At 45.1% G+C, this 13382-nt stretch overlaps 4 protein-coding genes across 4 annotated transcripts; 2 read left to right on the top strand and 2 right to left on the bottom strand. All coding sequences in view use genetic code 12, as the record gives it.

Moving 5' to 3' along the window:
* Positions 1 to 770: 770 nt before the first annotated feature.
* Positions 771 to 1561, top strand: CXQ85_004715 (Mn(2+) transporter; the record flags this gene model as incomplete). Its single annotated transcript, XM_025488324.1, has 2 exons — positions 771 to 1486; positions 1537 to 1561. 2 exons carry the CDS (start codon positions 771 to 773, stop codon positions 1559 to 1561), a joined length of 741 nt encoding a protein of 246 aa, XP_025342986.1.
* Positions 1562 to 1627: 66 nt separating this feature from the next.
* Positions 1628 to 4435, bottom strand: CXQ85_004714 (uncharacterized protein; the record flags this gene model as incomplete). The annotated part of the gene is made up of 1 exon (XM_025488323.1): positions 1628 to 4435. The coding sequence occupies one exon, from the start codon at positions 4433 to 4435 to the stop codon at positions 1628 to 1630; it is 2808 nt and encodes a 935-aa protein (XP_025342985.1).
* A 1023-nt stretch (positions 4436 to 5458) lies between these two features.
* Positions 5459 to 7242, bottom strand: PLB4.5 (Plb4.5p; the record flags this gene model as incomplete). Its single annotated transcript, XM_025488322.1, has 2 exons — positions 5459 to 6806; positions 6866 to 7242. The coding sequence occupies 2 exons, from the start codon at positions 7240 to 7242 to the stop codon at positions 5459 to 5461; spliced, it is 1725 nt and encodes a 574-aa protein (XP_025342984.1).
* Positions 7243 to 9612: 2370 nt separating this feature from the next.
* CXQ85_004712 (uncharacterized protein) lies at positions 9613 to 12881 on the top strand (the record flags this gene model as incomplete). Its single annotated transcript, XM_025488321.1, has 2 exons — positions 9613 to 12168; positions 12363 to 12881. 2 exons carry the CDS (start codon positions 9613 to 9615, stop codon positions 12879 to 12881), a joined length of 3075 nt encoding a protein of 1024 aa, XP_025342983.1.
* Between the last annotated feature and the right edge of the window lie 501 nt (positions 12882 to 13382).

Raw genomic sequence — 13382 nt, 5'->3', positions numbered from 1 at the left:
ATTCTATAAAGATGTGTTCATACCTTCATCATTATCCTATTCATTATCTCCACACAAAACTCCACTTCAGATCCAAAAACAGTCCGTCTATAGATCTAACGGCAGCTCTAACCAGGACCATCTCGCAGATCTAAGCAGCTGCACCGATTCGTAAATTTACCGCCGTCACCAAAGCCAGTGACGGTTGAATAATTAACAATTTTGGGCCACCTTAGAGAATCCACACGACTACTTTATTCACTTCACTTTCCAGAAAGCCATACTGTGGCTCAACCTTAAAAGCTCCACACTACGTCCTTTCCTGGCAACTTTCCAAAGTAACCAACGCCAATTGGAACCATTACGAAGAAACCAAAACCTAGTAGTCACAGGTCAGACCTCGGAATTGCCAAATCTCAAAAAGAAAATTTTCAAAACTTCTCCTACCGCCACAGTCCATTGTTTACACTGCCTCGTGCCTCTCACCAACTCCGAATACACCTCCCTTATACATCTCCACCAACAACCACTTAAACCCCAGAAACTTCCCGCCCAACCAAACCCCACCAATTACCTACCCCTCCTTATCAACACCGACCAACCCATTCCTCCTTCTCCTCCTCCACCCACCAACTGCCTCTTCCATTCCCATTTTAACACCCTACTGGTCTCGTCTTGGCATTTTTTTTTTGCACCCAAAAACGTACCCCAGAAAATCAAACACTGGTTGCGCACCTACTACTTAATTTTTCATATTCCAACCAACCCAATTTATCCATCTAATTTCCCCGATGAGTGACCTTCTTGTGCTTATCCTTTTGGCCCTTTTCATGGCTGCCACTTCCTTTGCAGCTGGCTTTTTGCCCTGGAAGTTTGGCTTACCGCTCCACCAGTTGGACTCGGTGATTGTTGCCAGTATGGGTATTCTTGTGGGTACAGTGTTGGTGCTTGTGATTCCCGAGGGAGCAGAAACGCTCTTTGAGGGCCGTACTGAGGGCCCACATATCTTATCTACGTCGTCAATTGGTGGCATTTCGCTTCTTGTTGGGTTTATGCTTATGTTCTTGGTTGATCAGTACACCGTGGCTAAGGATGCTAGTCCTTCTGCTTACTCGGACGATTCTTCGTGGTTGGCTCGGTTTGAAAGTACGCTTTATTCTACGTTGACCGTTGGTCTTATGCTTCATTCGTTCGTGGACGGTATTGCCTTGGGGCTGTCTTTCTTCCACCAGGAGAACGCGTTCCATATGTTCTTGTTCTTTATGATCATCATTCATAAACTCCCTACGGCGTTTAGTTTGGCGGTGGTGCTTCACACTGAAGGCTTTGCCCACTCTGTGGTCAACTTCCACCTTCTCTTGTTCTCCTTGTCGACGCCATTCTCGTCCCTTCTTACTTATGGAATCATCTCGGCATTCAAGTTGGACAACGACGTGGTCTTGGGCATCTTGCTCTTGTTCAGTGCCGGTACTTTCTTGTACTCTGTCATTCATGTCATGATGGAGGTGTTGGAGAGAAAACAAAACAAGGCAGACTACGATCCTGATCTGAAACCAGTCACCAGTTCATTCACAGGAACTGAAATTTCCTTAACCGTCGTTGGAATGGTTCTTCCTATATTATTCTCCGTTGCTGGAGCCCATTAAGTTTACTCACATGGGAAGAACTCACCCTCAGAGTCTTCCTCTCCGTTTCCTGGCGTTTCGCCTGTTTCCTTACCATTGTACTCGTTGTCTGCATCGTTTTCATCGTCAACCACCTCGACCACTTCTGCCTCGACTTCGTGTTCAGACAGTGGTTGTTCGCTCGCATCCTTTGAAAGACCTGAATCTGGATCACTGACCTCCTTGTCGAAAACAGGCGGTCTGTTGAACGGACTTGGTGTTTCAATCTCGGGCGTCCTATCAAAATATGACTGGTTTCCGGCAGGACCCAGAAGAGACCTTGTGTGATGGCGCTGGCGCATCGACAGCATTCTCGTCTTGGACATTGACCGTCTTAAATCTGGTGAATTAAGTGTCTTCATAGATTCAATGACTTCACTATCATAACCAAGCTGCATGAACGCTTGACTGGCCTGAGGGCTATACGAGGAAGACGTTTCTCTCGGTCTATTGTATCCCAAAAAAGTACTACTCCCGGTTGTTCCAGACGACCGGGGTAAATTAGCCTTTTCTCTGATCTCCTGGCTCCTCACTCTCTCGAGTTTCTTTCCTGGAGCAGAATATACAGATGCTATGTCACCGAAATCAGAATAATGTACTGACTTGTCCTCTTTGGGGCTTGTACGAAGCTTCACGGGGCTATGCGTAAGAGAGTCGTCACTCACTTGGAAGTTTCCAGAGCTGAGTGCCTTGCGGATTGTCCTACCGTCCTGGTTCTCCACCTGGTAATCATAGCCCTGTAAATTGGGCAAGGTAAGTTCATTATGGGAAGGCTCACTGGCACCTCCACGTTCAATGTTTCCATTCATAGACAGTAATGAAGTTGTTGACTTACCTTTCAAAATGCCTTTTCCTTTTGAAGTGAACATGGAAGTGAGTTTATCCCGCTTCTTTTGTTTTGGTTGGCGTTCACGGGGTGAATATATTGAAGCATTTGTAGTGGTATTATGCCTCCTTATCTGTGGTATCTGTGGAAGTTGCTTGTGTTCGCTGCTTGGCTGTCTGTTGAAAACGGGATAGCTAATCAAATAGGAGTTCATTTCGCCGTTCTTCAACATATCTGAATTGCTGGCATTCATGGCCGTGCTATTATAGGTAATCCTGTTATTAGATGAAGCGATGACACGGCCACGAAGTTTTGTGATTGCCTTATCCAAGGAGAACTCAACACCACAGTGATTATTAATTAAGCTGATTTTTGGCCAGCAGGCTCTGGCACCTCTTAATAAGAAATCTATCAAAAACTCGGGGTTAGGGTTTTCAAAGACTTTTGGGAAGTCTGAAAAGTTAAGCTCGGGTAAAATAGTAATATCTCCGGAGTATTGCTGGGATAACAATGAAATGGCTTTCATAGCAAGGTTCTTCGAAACATCCATCTCGTGGATAATTTGCAAATAGTGGATAATCTCGCAGGTGATGAAGTCATAGCAGTTATTGAGGAGGTTTCTTATTGACTCATTGAACTCATTTTCCATCTTACCTGAAGTGGATCCAACGGCGAGTCGAAGGATTGGAGATACATGCGGGTTGATCTGGACTGCGATGATATGGTCAACATTAAACATCTCAGATAAGCGTAAGATGGGGAGATCACCATCCACTGATCCGTCAACATACTTCAGGGATACATCGTTATTCCATTCACGAACTTCACCAGTTCTAGGGTTTTTCTCGTAAATTGTGGAAGATGGAAAGATACCAGGAAGAGAACATGAAGCACTGACGGCAGACCAAATAAGACAGTTAGGAGCAGACAAGTAGTTTAAAAGTCTTGTTTGCTCATGCATGGATGCGGGCGAGACGGTAATATTGAGAATCTTACCTGTTCTATTGTAAGCTTCACGGAAAGTCAAGTCGCCCACAAACTCACGCATAGTTTCTTGCAAGCCCTTGATATCAAAGAAAGTACCAAATTTAAGCATATGGCTCACACGTTCTAAGAATCTCTTGAAAGTGCCCTCTGTTGGATCCGACAGACCAAAGATATTAAGTTTCTGTTCGGTGATCTGCGACAAGAACACTGCAAGTTCCTCGTTGGTGTTACAACACAAGACACTGGCAAAAATGGACCCGGAAGACGACCCGGAAATAATACGAGGCATCAAGTTCGTCTCAAGAAGAGCAATCAACACTCCCACATGAGAAACACCAAAAGTAGAGCCTCCCGAAAGCAAAAGCGCCGTTCTTCCGATATTCTTACGTGTCTGAATGAGCATTCCAAGAAGGTACCGATCGTCAAGATTGATATCTGGGTCGCTGGTCAAGTAATCCAACGAAAGCTGGCACTCCTCAATGAACTCTTCAATGAGCCGTTTGGTACCGACATGGGAATGTCTATACAAGTTCACATCACCCATATTACCCACATTACGCGTCCATTTCGTCCGTATCAAGTAAAGCAAAAGATTATAGTCCTTCGACAAACGAGCATTTCGAAGCTCTTGCAAGTTCTTATAAACGGTATCATGGTCATACGAAGTCAGCTGCGGGTCCAACTTCCACACGTTATTACCCAAAAGCTCGTCCAACTCCGTAGAAACCTCATACCACTGGTTATACGTGACCGCCGTTTTCTGCTGGTGTTTCAATTTCTCAATAAGCTCTTTCTTATGGTTCACAGCAGGCACCACTTTCCCCAACACAGGTAATAGTCTGAGCACCGAAAGCACCCTGTTTCGTATAGACGCCCTGGAGTGAAGCGCCTCGTGAAGCTCATTTGGCTTAAGGTGAGGATTCTGGGTCAAAATCGCCTGGATGATTTCGGCGTGGCCAGTTGTAGTAGGGTCAGCCATAAAGAGAAGTAGTTAGCTGAGATGGTTCAAATGTTGCAAGGGCTATAATAGGCAAAATGGGTGCGAAACGAGGCTGGTGAAATACAGAAAAATCCGGGGAAACCGCCTGTGAAAAGGGCCAGAGCGGGACGAAGGAGGAAAGAAATGGTTGATTTTAGAGGATTTAAGGAGGAGAGAAAAAAAGTAGACGCTTCTATTTAGTGGAAATCGTCGCCTTTTATACTTTTTACGGCTGCTTGGTTCATTGTTAATCGCCAGTCAGTGGCTGGTTGTTTCGGTGCGATTGCGATAAGACACAATAGCATTTTTACGTAGCAGAGTGGGCCCAGGGGAAGACAATAAGGGGTGCCAGAGGTTGTTTTTGGTGGGTTAATAAAGGTTTATAGTGTATTTTTGTTCTTTTGAGTAAACAAGTATCGTGTTTCTTTTGGTTTATTTTTTGGCGGTGGCTGGATGCCGAGGATGTGAAGGAAGGAAGATCCGATGGAGCGGCTGAAAAAGGGTCCCTATCCAGATCCACCCAGCCAGAAGTGGGAGTGGTGGCATTGCGAAGAGGTTTGGAGGGTGTTTTGGCTTTTCTGTTAAAAGTGGAATAATAAGGTTTTAAGTGGCAGAACATGGGTTGGGCTTTTGGGGTAAACAGGGAAGAAGTGGCTTCTTCTCGCTTACCATGCTGAGCATGCTGAGCATGCTTCGCTTAGGCACATGGAAAAGTCAAAGACTAAGAAGGTACAATAGTATATGAAGAGGGGCTAAAGCTGTCTTCAAATCCTTTATTTATACTTCATAAGTTCGTTACTATTATTGTATTTCGTGAGTTTAGAATGGGACTGTAGAGTTCTATAATGGTAGAGGGAGTCAAAGCGTCACTTCAGAGAACATACTCTTATCCATAGGTTTCGTAAATTCTTCCAAATCCAGGCAGCTTCAGCGGGTCCTTTAAACAAGCCGAATGGGTTGCCTTATCGGTTTTGGCCTCCCTCTGGGTATTCTTCACGTTTTGCAGCCAACACCACCGTTTTATTAAAACAACAGCTTAACCCAGCTGTAGATTCTACCGACAAAGCCCCAAATACCACCACTGCCGGTACTATCATCAGGCACGTAGACGGTACTGTTTCCCCAAAGCGTCATACTGCTGTTTGTAAGACCATCTATAGTGTAGTTCACTGGACGGTAGTACTTGGGTCCCTCATACACAGAACCGTCCCAACAGTACTTCTTAAAGCACTTCTTACACTCGTCGCTTTGTTCTTGGCCTTGACGTTCTTGTTCTCTTCTTATAAGAGCACAAGCAACGCAAGTGCCCCATTCACTGTCAACAGTACCGTTCATTTGAGAGGCAATATCGAACCCGTTTTGAACGGTAGCCTTCTTTTCTCCATCTGGGTAAGTTAACTGAAGAGTTGACTGGTTAGTGTAAAACTCAAATGGACGGTTGGCCAAGTAAATAACCAAAGGTGGAATAACGTCGTCTTTAGCAAGATCGGTTTGGTTTTTGGCATCACATCCAAAGAAAACAGGACGAGCAGTCAAGTTATGAGCAGCGAAAGTGTCCTCGCCAGGAACGTAAGGACAAATGAGCGACTTTCCTTCGTATGTCAGCGAACGACGGTAGGCATTAACAAGCGAGGATCCATCTGGCCAGCCGCCAGGGTTATTGTCAAGAGCAAAGACGGTATCTAACTGACGATGTGTGTTCATCACTGAAGATAAAGGAATGTATTCACCGCCAATCCCACCATCCATGAGGAAGAGCGAGTCACTGGAAGATAAATTGCTAGATCCAGCGTGTTCAGAACCGTAGAAAGGATTAGGATTATAGATAGCAATATCCTCCTTTTGTTTGGACATGCGTTGCAATAAGTTCTTGACAAGCCATTTGGCAATACCCGGAAGCTGGTCACAGTCTGGACAAACCAAAGTATCGAGGAACTGGTTGAACAACGAAGAAGATGTACCAACCACAAAAGCGGCATTATCGAACCCGCCAATACAAGTACCGTTATGTTCACCATTATCGACTTTCGTACCCAAGTACTTTGTAGGGAAGAAAGAATTGATGGAGGAATCGAAGGAACCCATTTCCAAAGGATTGAATTCCACCACTGGCGAGTTCAAATCGTAAACCAAGGAATCTGGTCTACGAGCCAAGGCTGTAACCAAAGGGAAAGGCATGGAATGGTTATAAAACGCCAGAGTATTTTGAATATCCGACCAAAGAAGTGGCGCAAAGTAGTTTTCAACGCTAGGAAACAACTGGTGGGCCAAAGCTCTGCCCCAGATATCCGTAGCCGAAGTATAAAACCCGGCCTTCTCCTTGGCCTCTATTTCATCGCCAATTCCGTCTCCATCTGGTTTATCCCAAAACCTAACGTGAGTGATCAATTTTGGTAGTTATTCGTGATCACAGCCCATGCAAGGCCAAACATATCTGAAGTATCCAAGATCCCATTCTCTTTAGTGATATTCCACAACCCAGGCCCCAGCGGATCATCCACTATATCCTCCACCAAAGGCCAATTTTGCATGGCCACCAGCCCCAAGAGCCACAGACCGCCCAGAAGCCCAGCAATATACGTACTGGCCTGAAGAAGTCCAGCCACTGGAGACTCTCCCAGCGACCTACTATCTATAGCCGCCAACTCTCCAGCACCCACAAGCATAGCCCTATACCCACCACCGGAAAACGCCGTGGCAAGCCTAAAAGAGCCATTTTTAAGCAAATCCAGATCAAAGTCAGAAAGATGAGTTTCCAAAAAGTCTTCTAATGCCTCCTTTGTAATTTCTTCTCTTTTTGCACCCATTCCTGCTCAGAAGCAGAAAGCAGATCCCCCAGCCTAAGTAGCAGCGAGTCTCCATTCTCAGGGCATTTCACCTTTCCTGGAGCGTAACCACCTGAGGGAGAAAGACCAGCCGCAGCGACAAGTGCCCAAATGGCTGCGAAAACAAGCCACCACATGAAGAGAGTGAAAGCAGAAGGTGAACAAAAATACAGATAAGAGAAAAGGAAGTCCGGAATCCCCACTATTTATACTTTTCGTCCAGGCATGTCAAGAAACAGGCCCAAATTAGCCGCCCTTTATGTAAAGTGGAACTGCTTTTGGGCTTTATTTTTCGCATCTCTGACCCACGCCAGTTTCCACTTTTGGACATGCGGAGCACAATCGGTGGGGAAACTCTAAACACTATTGGCAGGGCATTGTAAAATTTTTTTTCAAAATAAGGCTTTTTTTCGGGATCGGGTGGCTGTTTTCGGTTGGCTTTCCCTTGCGTTTTGCCGAAATGGATGTGTGGCTATACATGCTGTTTCTGATGGTTTTTGCTGTGTCTGGTGTTTCTGGGAGTGGCTGCAAACGCGGGCCCATGAGGCCTGTCAAAAGCGCTGTCAAATGTATGGAAGGGTATTTTGTGGAACTTTTTTTGTTTACGAGTTTAATTTATTGGATCGACGTGGATCGGCCTCGTGGGTGGGTTTTTTTGTTTGTTGTTTGTTGTTTGTTGTTTTGGTGATCTAGGCACCGTGTCTGGGTACGTCATAGTGGTACGCTGTACGCTTGATCTAAGCATCTTGGTTAAACAGGAATGTGGTACTCGGGGGTTTCCAACGGTGTACTTGAGGCGTCCACAAGCATAGGGAGGGAGGGATAAGGGTGGTCGGTTTTGAAGGGTGTAGTAGTTCGGTTGAATTGGTCGTTAGGGCTGGATTGGACCAGCCCTGGACCTCTAGGCCATGCATGGAAGGTGTTGTCATGAAAACCAGTGACGTCTGTCTACCCATAGTTAAGATATTCAAAAAGTGACTCCCTTATCGTCACCTACGGACAATTAGTGTATCCTTTGCTCTGCTCGGCCTTCACGGCATCTTGCGTAGTTGCTTCCTTGTACGGCTCGGCTGGTACCGCAGGTCACCGCCTTGAACTACCTGTAATGAAATCAGCCTCATGGGACCAAGTGGTATATGTACTGCCACACGGCGTTTATTAGGTTGCTTCTGCCGGTAGGCTTTAGTGGGAGGTTCTAGAGGTGGGCGGGAGTGTGAAGAGGGTGAGAGATCTGGAAATTGGCCAAGTGTGATAGACATTGTTGAGGTAGTAGGCTGTGATTGCAATTGTCACACGAGCGATAGAAATAATGTACGAGGATGTTTTCTAGATCTTCAAGGGTGCTTTAGTGGAAAGGTGGAGGTATTGATTGTCTAGTTGTTCTAGGCATCACAGATGGCTTATGATGCCGCAATGAGCTGTTAGCTGCACTAGTATTGGATTGGGAACTGCTAGAGGAACCCCAATTAGCTCAATGGCTGAAAGATGGCTTACTTGATTAGTAGATCTAGGAAGTACTAGCCAGTAGTGCTGGTACAAGTGTCTTGGGCTGAGCAATAAGTGTTCCATGTCAGGAAAGTACATCATCCCATGTAATAGACGGCAATAATAGACGAACGACTCATTTTTTAGCACCTACTGTTGCCTTTCATTCTACATGTGCTTACTCTGCCCTCTGTCTGGTTCCTACTCCCAAAGCCACTGGGCATCCCAATGGCCATTTAATGACCTTCCCTATATTTTCCCTTCAAAACCAACACTATGTCTATCATATGCCAAGCTTCATCACCTTAATCCACAAACCAATCCCAAAACTTACCCCATTAAGAACCCAAGGCTCCCAAGACCCACAAGAGGAAGCCTTCCAGACAATGGCTGCGAAATGCCTAGATGCCCCAACCATCCTACGCCAAGTTTCCCAGACATACTCCTTCAAAGTCATCCAAAAATCACTTCAAACGAAACACTAGTAGACAAACCTCAACCATATCTGATACTTCCTTACCCCTCTTCTTCTTCTTTTTCTATTTTCTGATCCACTTCTTCCTCTCACCATGGTGGACTTCTCCAGATTGGGTGCGAAATCATCGCATCTAAAAAACTACTACTGCTAAACGCATCGCTTATCTACCATATATATATACCCTCTGACTCATCTACATGAGTCATGCTTCTAAAGTGAGCTTGCTACCAAAACCCCCTATAGTACTGCTACTCCTTCGACGTCTGCTCCACAAAAAGAATCGCTCGATAATCAGACCCAGTGAACTTCCTCCAAGACTATTCGAATCAGTACAACAGTATAAAGACTTCTTCTCGCTGTTCAAACGCCCAAGAAGCAGCTCTTCCAATATGTTTACATTCACTACGGTTTGCCATAAAACAAGCGATACGCAGCATCCGCTCGTGATGCTTCAGACCAGAGAGGGCTCGAGGTTTCTCTTTGGTAAAGTGCCTGAAGGTGCTCAAAGAACATTAAATGAAAACTCCATGAGACTTGGAAAGCTTAAATCTGTGTTTATGACAGGTACGTTGGAGCACTGGTCGGAGATTGGAGGTCTTCCTGGTCTTTTTTTGACCACTAGTGATGCTACTAGCCGAGGCCTAGATGTATACACTAATAGCAACAAGGTGCTTTCTTATATTGTCGCTACGTGGCGGTACTTTGTGTTTAGAAAGGGCATTGAGCTTAATATTGCTGAGCCACAGGAAGGCCAGGCCATTGGAGACTCGGCGGTGGTTCTACAGCCAGTGAGGATCCAAAGCGATGAACCACAGAAACTGGTTTCTCAAGAGGTGGTGGCTACGTTTCAAAGACAGCTCCTGAAAATTACTTCGCTAATGTTTCCAAGAGATGTAAGCCAGGTTAACAGTGATGACCCTGATTCTTATAAATCTGACCCTTCAGAAACTGAAGCTCAAACGCATGTGCTGCTTCCAGACCCTTCAGAAACTTTAAACGTTCGTGACCAGGATTCCCTTTCCTACATCGTTAGAATGCTACCTGTGAGAGGTAAATTCAACCCTCAAAGAGCCAAGGAGCTTGGTGTGAAGCCTGGTGTCGATTTCAGATCTCTTACCCAAGGTAAGCGTGTTCAAACAAGTGACGGAAACTGGGTCGAGCCTGATGAAGTCTTGGAACCACCTCATCATTTTCCTAAGACCTTGATTCTCGATATCCCTAATCAGCATTACCTCCAAAACACTCTTTCTAGTGACAAATGGTTCCAAAAATCAGACACATATGGCCAAGAAGATATTGGCCTCGTCTACCATTTCCTCGGAGATGATATCGACTTCAGCATGAAAGAATATACTGATTTCATTTCCAAGTTTCCACCTGATTGCAAGCACGTCATTTGTCACTCCAAGGTATGTGACAATTCCTTGGTTTTCCTCACTTCCACCGTCCATCACATTAAGCTCAAGTGCTTTATGAACGATAATTTCAGTCTTCCATACAGCGACACGAAAGCTCCATCTTCTAATCCAAACGTTTTAAAACTTCAGCTGCTTCAGTCGTTCGTTGTCTCTCCATCGAAAATAGAGGTGGATGAGTCAAACGTGCTGAGTGAAACGTCCGCTTCCTTATACCAAAAGCATATTGCTGGAACTGAAATTGATGTCAACTTTGACACCCTCGCTCAAAAAGAAACAATCCTGTTGGCGCCTGTTGAGAATACCACATCCGTAAAGGACCACGCCCAGGTGTTCACCTTAGGCACAGGGTCTGCACTTCCTTCGATCCACAGAAATGTCTTGTCCAACTTAATTAGAGTGCCTTATGTTGACTCTAACACTGGGGAGATTCGTTTCAATTCTATTATTCTCGATGGAGGTGAAAACACTTTAGGTACCATGATGAGAATGTTTGGACACAACAACGGCGAACAGTATCATCATATTCTCCGAGAGCTAAAGCTTATTTATTTGAGTCATCTTCACGCTGACCACCACCTTGGCCTTGTCTCGATTATCCGTGCATGGTTTGAAGTCAACAAGGACAAAGACTCCAAGTTGTACTTGCTCTTGCCATGGCAATTCGACCATTTCTTGAATGAATGGTTCAAGCTCGAAAACAACTTTGCAGACATTGACACTAATCGTATTGTTTATCTTAGTAACGAGGTGTTTAACAGTCGCAGAGAAGCCGAATTCCAACAATCAGACATCGAAACTTTTGAAAAGTTGTACGATGCTGGCCAATTGAACTCTTCCATTCCTCGTAAAGATATGGGCATGCTTCCACATGAACGAGTCAGAGAGCTTTACGAAGCTCTTAACCTTTCCAAGGTGGAAACCGTGAGAGCTATCCATTGCTACTGGGCCTATTCGGTCAGTATGACCTTTAACGTTTCTAACGACGAAACCTTCAAGATTTCCTTTTCCGGCGACACTCGCTCGAACCCAGCATTCTACAGAATCGGACAAGGAACAGACTTGCTTATTCACGAGGCATCCCTTGACGATGACTTGATTGAGGAGGCTTTAGCCAAGAAGCACACAACCACAACCGAGGCTGTCAGGATGGCCCAGCTCATGAGGTGCCCCAAGGTTCTTCTTACGCATTACAGTACGAGAAACTCTGAAAGACCTACCTTCATTCGTAACGATCAGGAATACCAGAGACAGTGCACAATGCTTGATAAGTACCTTGGTGATGTCATTGAAAACATCGTCACTCACAGAGTCGATTCAGACTTTGGATTCGACGATATGCAAATCTGCTACGCTTACGACACGATGTCGGTGCGTTACAAGTCGTTTGACTTCCAAAAACCTTTCTTTGACAAGATCACCAGTCTTTCACCATATGAAGAAAGCGAACGTCAAGAAAAGGATAGGTTGAGAATGATGGACAAAAGACAACAAAAGAGAGAAAAGAGACTCCAGTACAAGAAGATGAAGGTACAAAACAGGTCTTGATGTACATAGATTATAGAACGTAGACCATCATCAAATACACCATCTACTAATGATATCGCACTGAAAAACTCCCCTACCCAATGCACCCAATTCCACTAATACCGCCATGGCTCCTCGAATCGATACTTGACGTGATCCCCAACACCTCCATCTACACCAATTCGTTAGCAAAAAAGCGGTTTGTTGACTACCGAGGCGAAGGTGATGTTAACGTGAAAGCTACGCCGCTTCTACGTATACTTAGCTTCTGCAAGGCCACCAAGGACGGAAGGCTTACAGCTGTTCTCCACGACTCGTACCATAAGATCCTAGTACTCTTTACTAAGGAAAGCTTGGTGAAGTATGAGAATATTCATATGGAACGGTTTACGTTCATGTCTGTGCTATCCATCATGATCATCAAGGGAGCGCACCTCAGGTTCATTACGATCCCACAACTACGAGAGCTTTTTGGCGAAGTGGCTGGCTTGAGGCTTGAAAATGGTCTAGGGATATTGATTCTTGAAGTTACAGACGTGGATTCGATGCTTAAGCAACAGATACGCGTGGCTGCAAAGGACGATGCAGCTCTACCGTTCATCTATAGTGATCCAGAATACATTGAGTGTTTTCGAGAAAAACCAGATATGAGTGACTTGAAGGCTCAGATGAGGTATTTAACTGGTGACATGGTATCTGACGAGGAGGATGTGTGAGGTGGAAGTGTGTGTTCAAGGTTTGGATGAAGGTGAAGGGAAACAGAAGTAGTCCGCTGCTGAGGGTGGTATAGCTTGCCCGGGAATTGGCTACGTTGGAGGCGATTGATGGACAGTGGATGATGTTTGCTCCAAGTTGTTGTTTCAGGCTGATCGGTTTAGTTGTCTTGGCTGGTCCAGGAACAATAAAGGGCAGTACTGGTGCAATTGAATGGGCCAAAGTGGCTCGATTGACTTTTATAAATCAAACATTGCCTCCAATTAATACTTAAGGCGTTTAGTATAGGCTAACCAGCCTCGATCTGTTGTGGTAGACTAGAGGTCCCAACCATCACTACCATTCCAAACAGCCAAGCAGCCCAAAGAGTGACCACCGGCTATTCTGAACTAACAGAGGTAACTTCGAGAAATAAAGGCTTTATTTAAAACATTATATCTCTCCCATTTCATTATTCCAGTGTATATTCACCTTCGGCAGCCTACTGGCTCAATCGGTCTGTC

Source organism: Candidozyma haemuli (genome assembly GCF_002926055.2).
Source record: "Candidozyma haemuli strain B11899 chromosome Unknown H_2014730914, whole genome shotgun sequence".
NCBI classification, from domain to species: domain Eukaryota; kingdom Fungi; phylum Ascomycota; class Pichiomycetes; order Serinales; family Metschnikowiaceae; genus Candidozyma; species Candidozyma haemuli.
The sequence above is the reverse complement of the archived record's forward strand: the minus strand, read 5'-3'. Positions and strand labels throughout refer to the sequence as shown.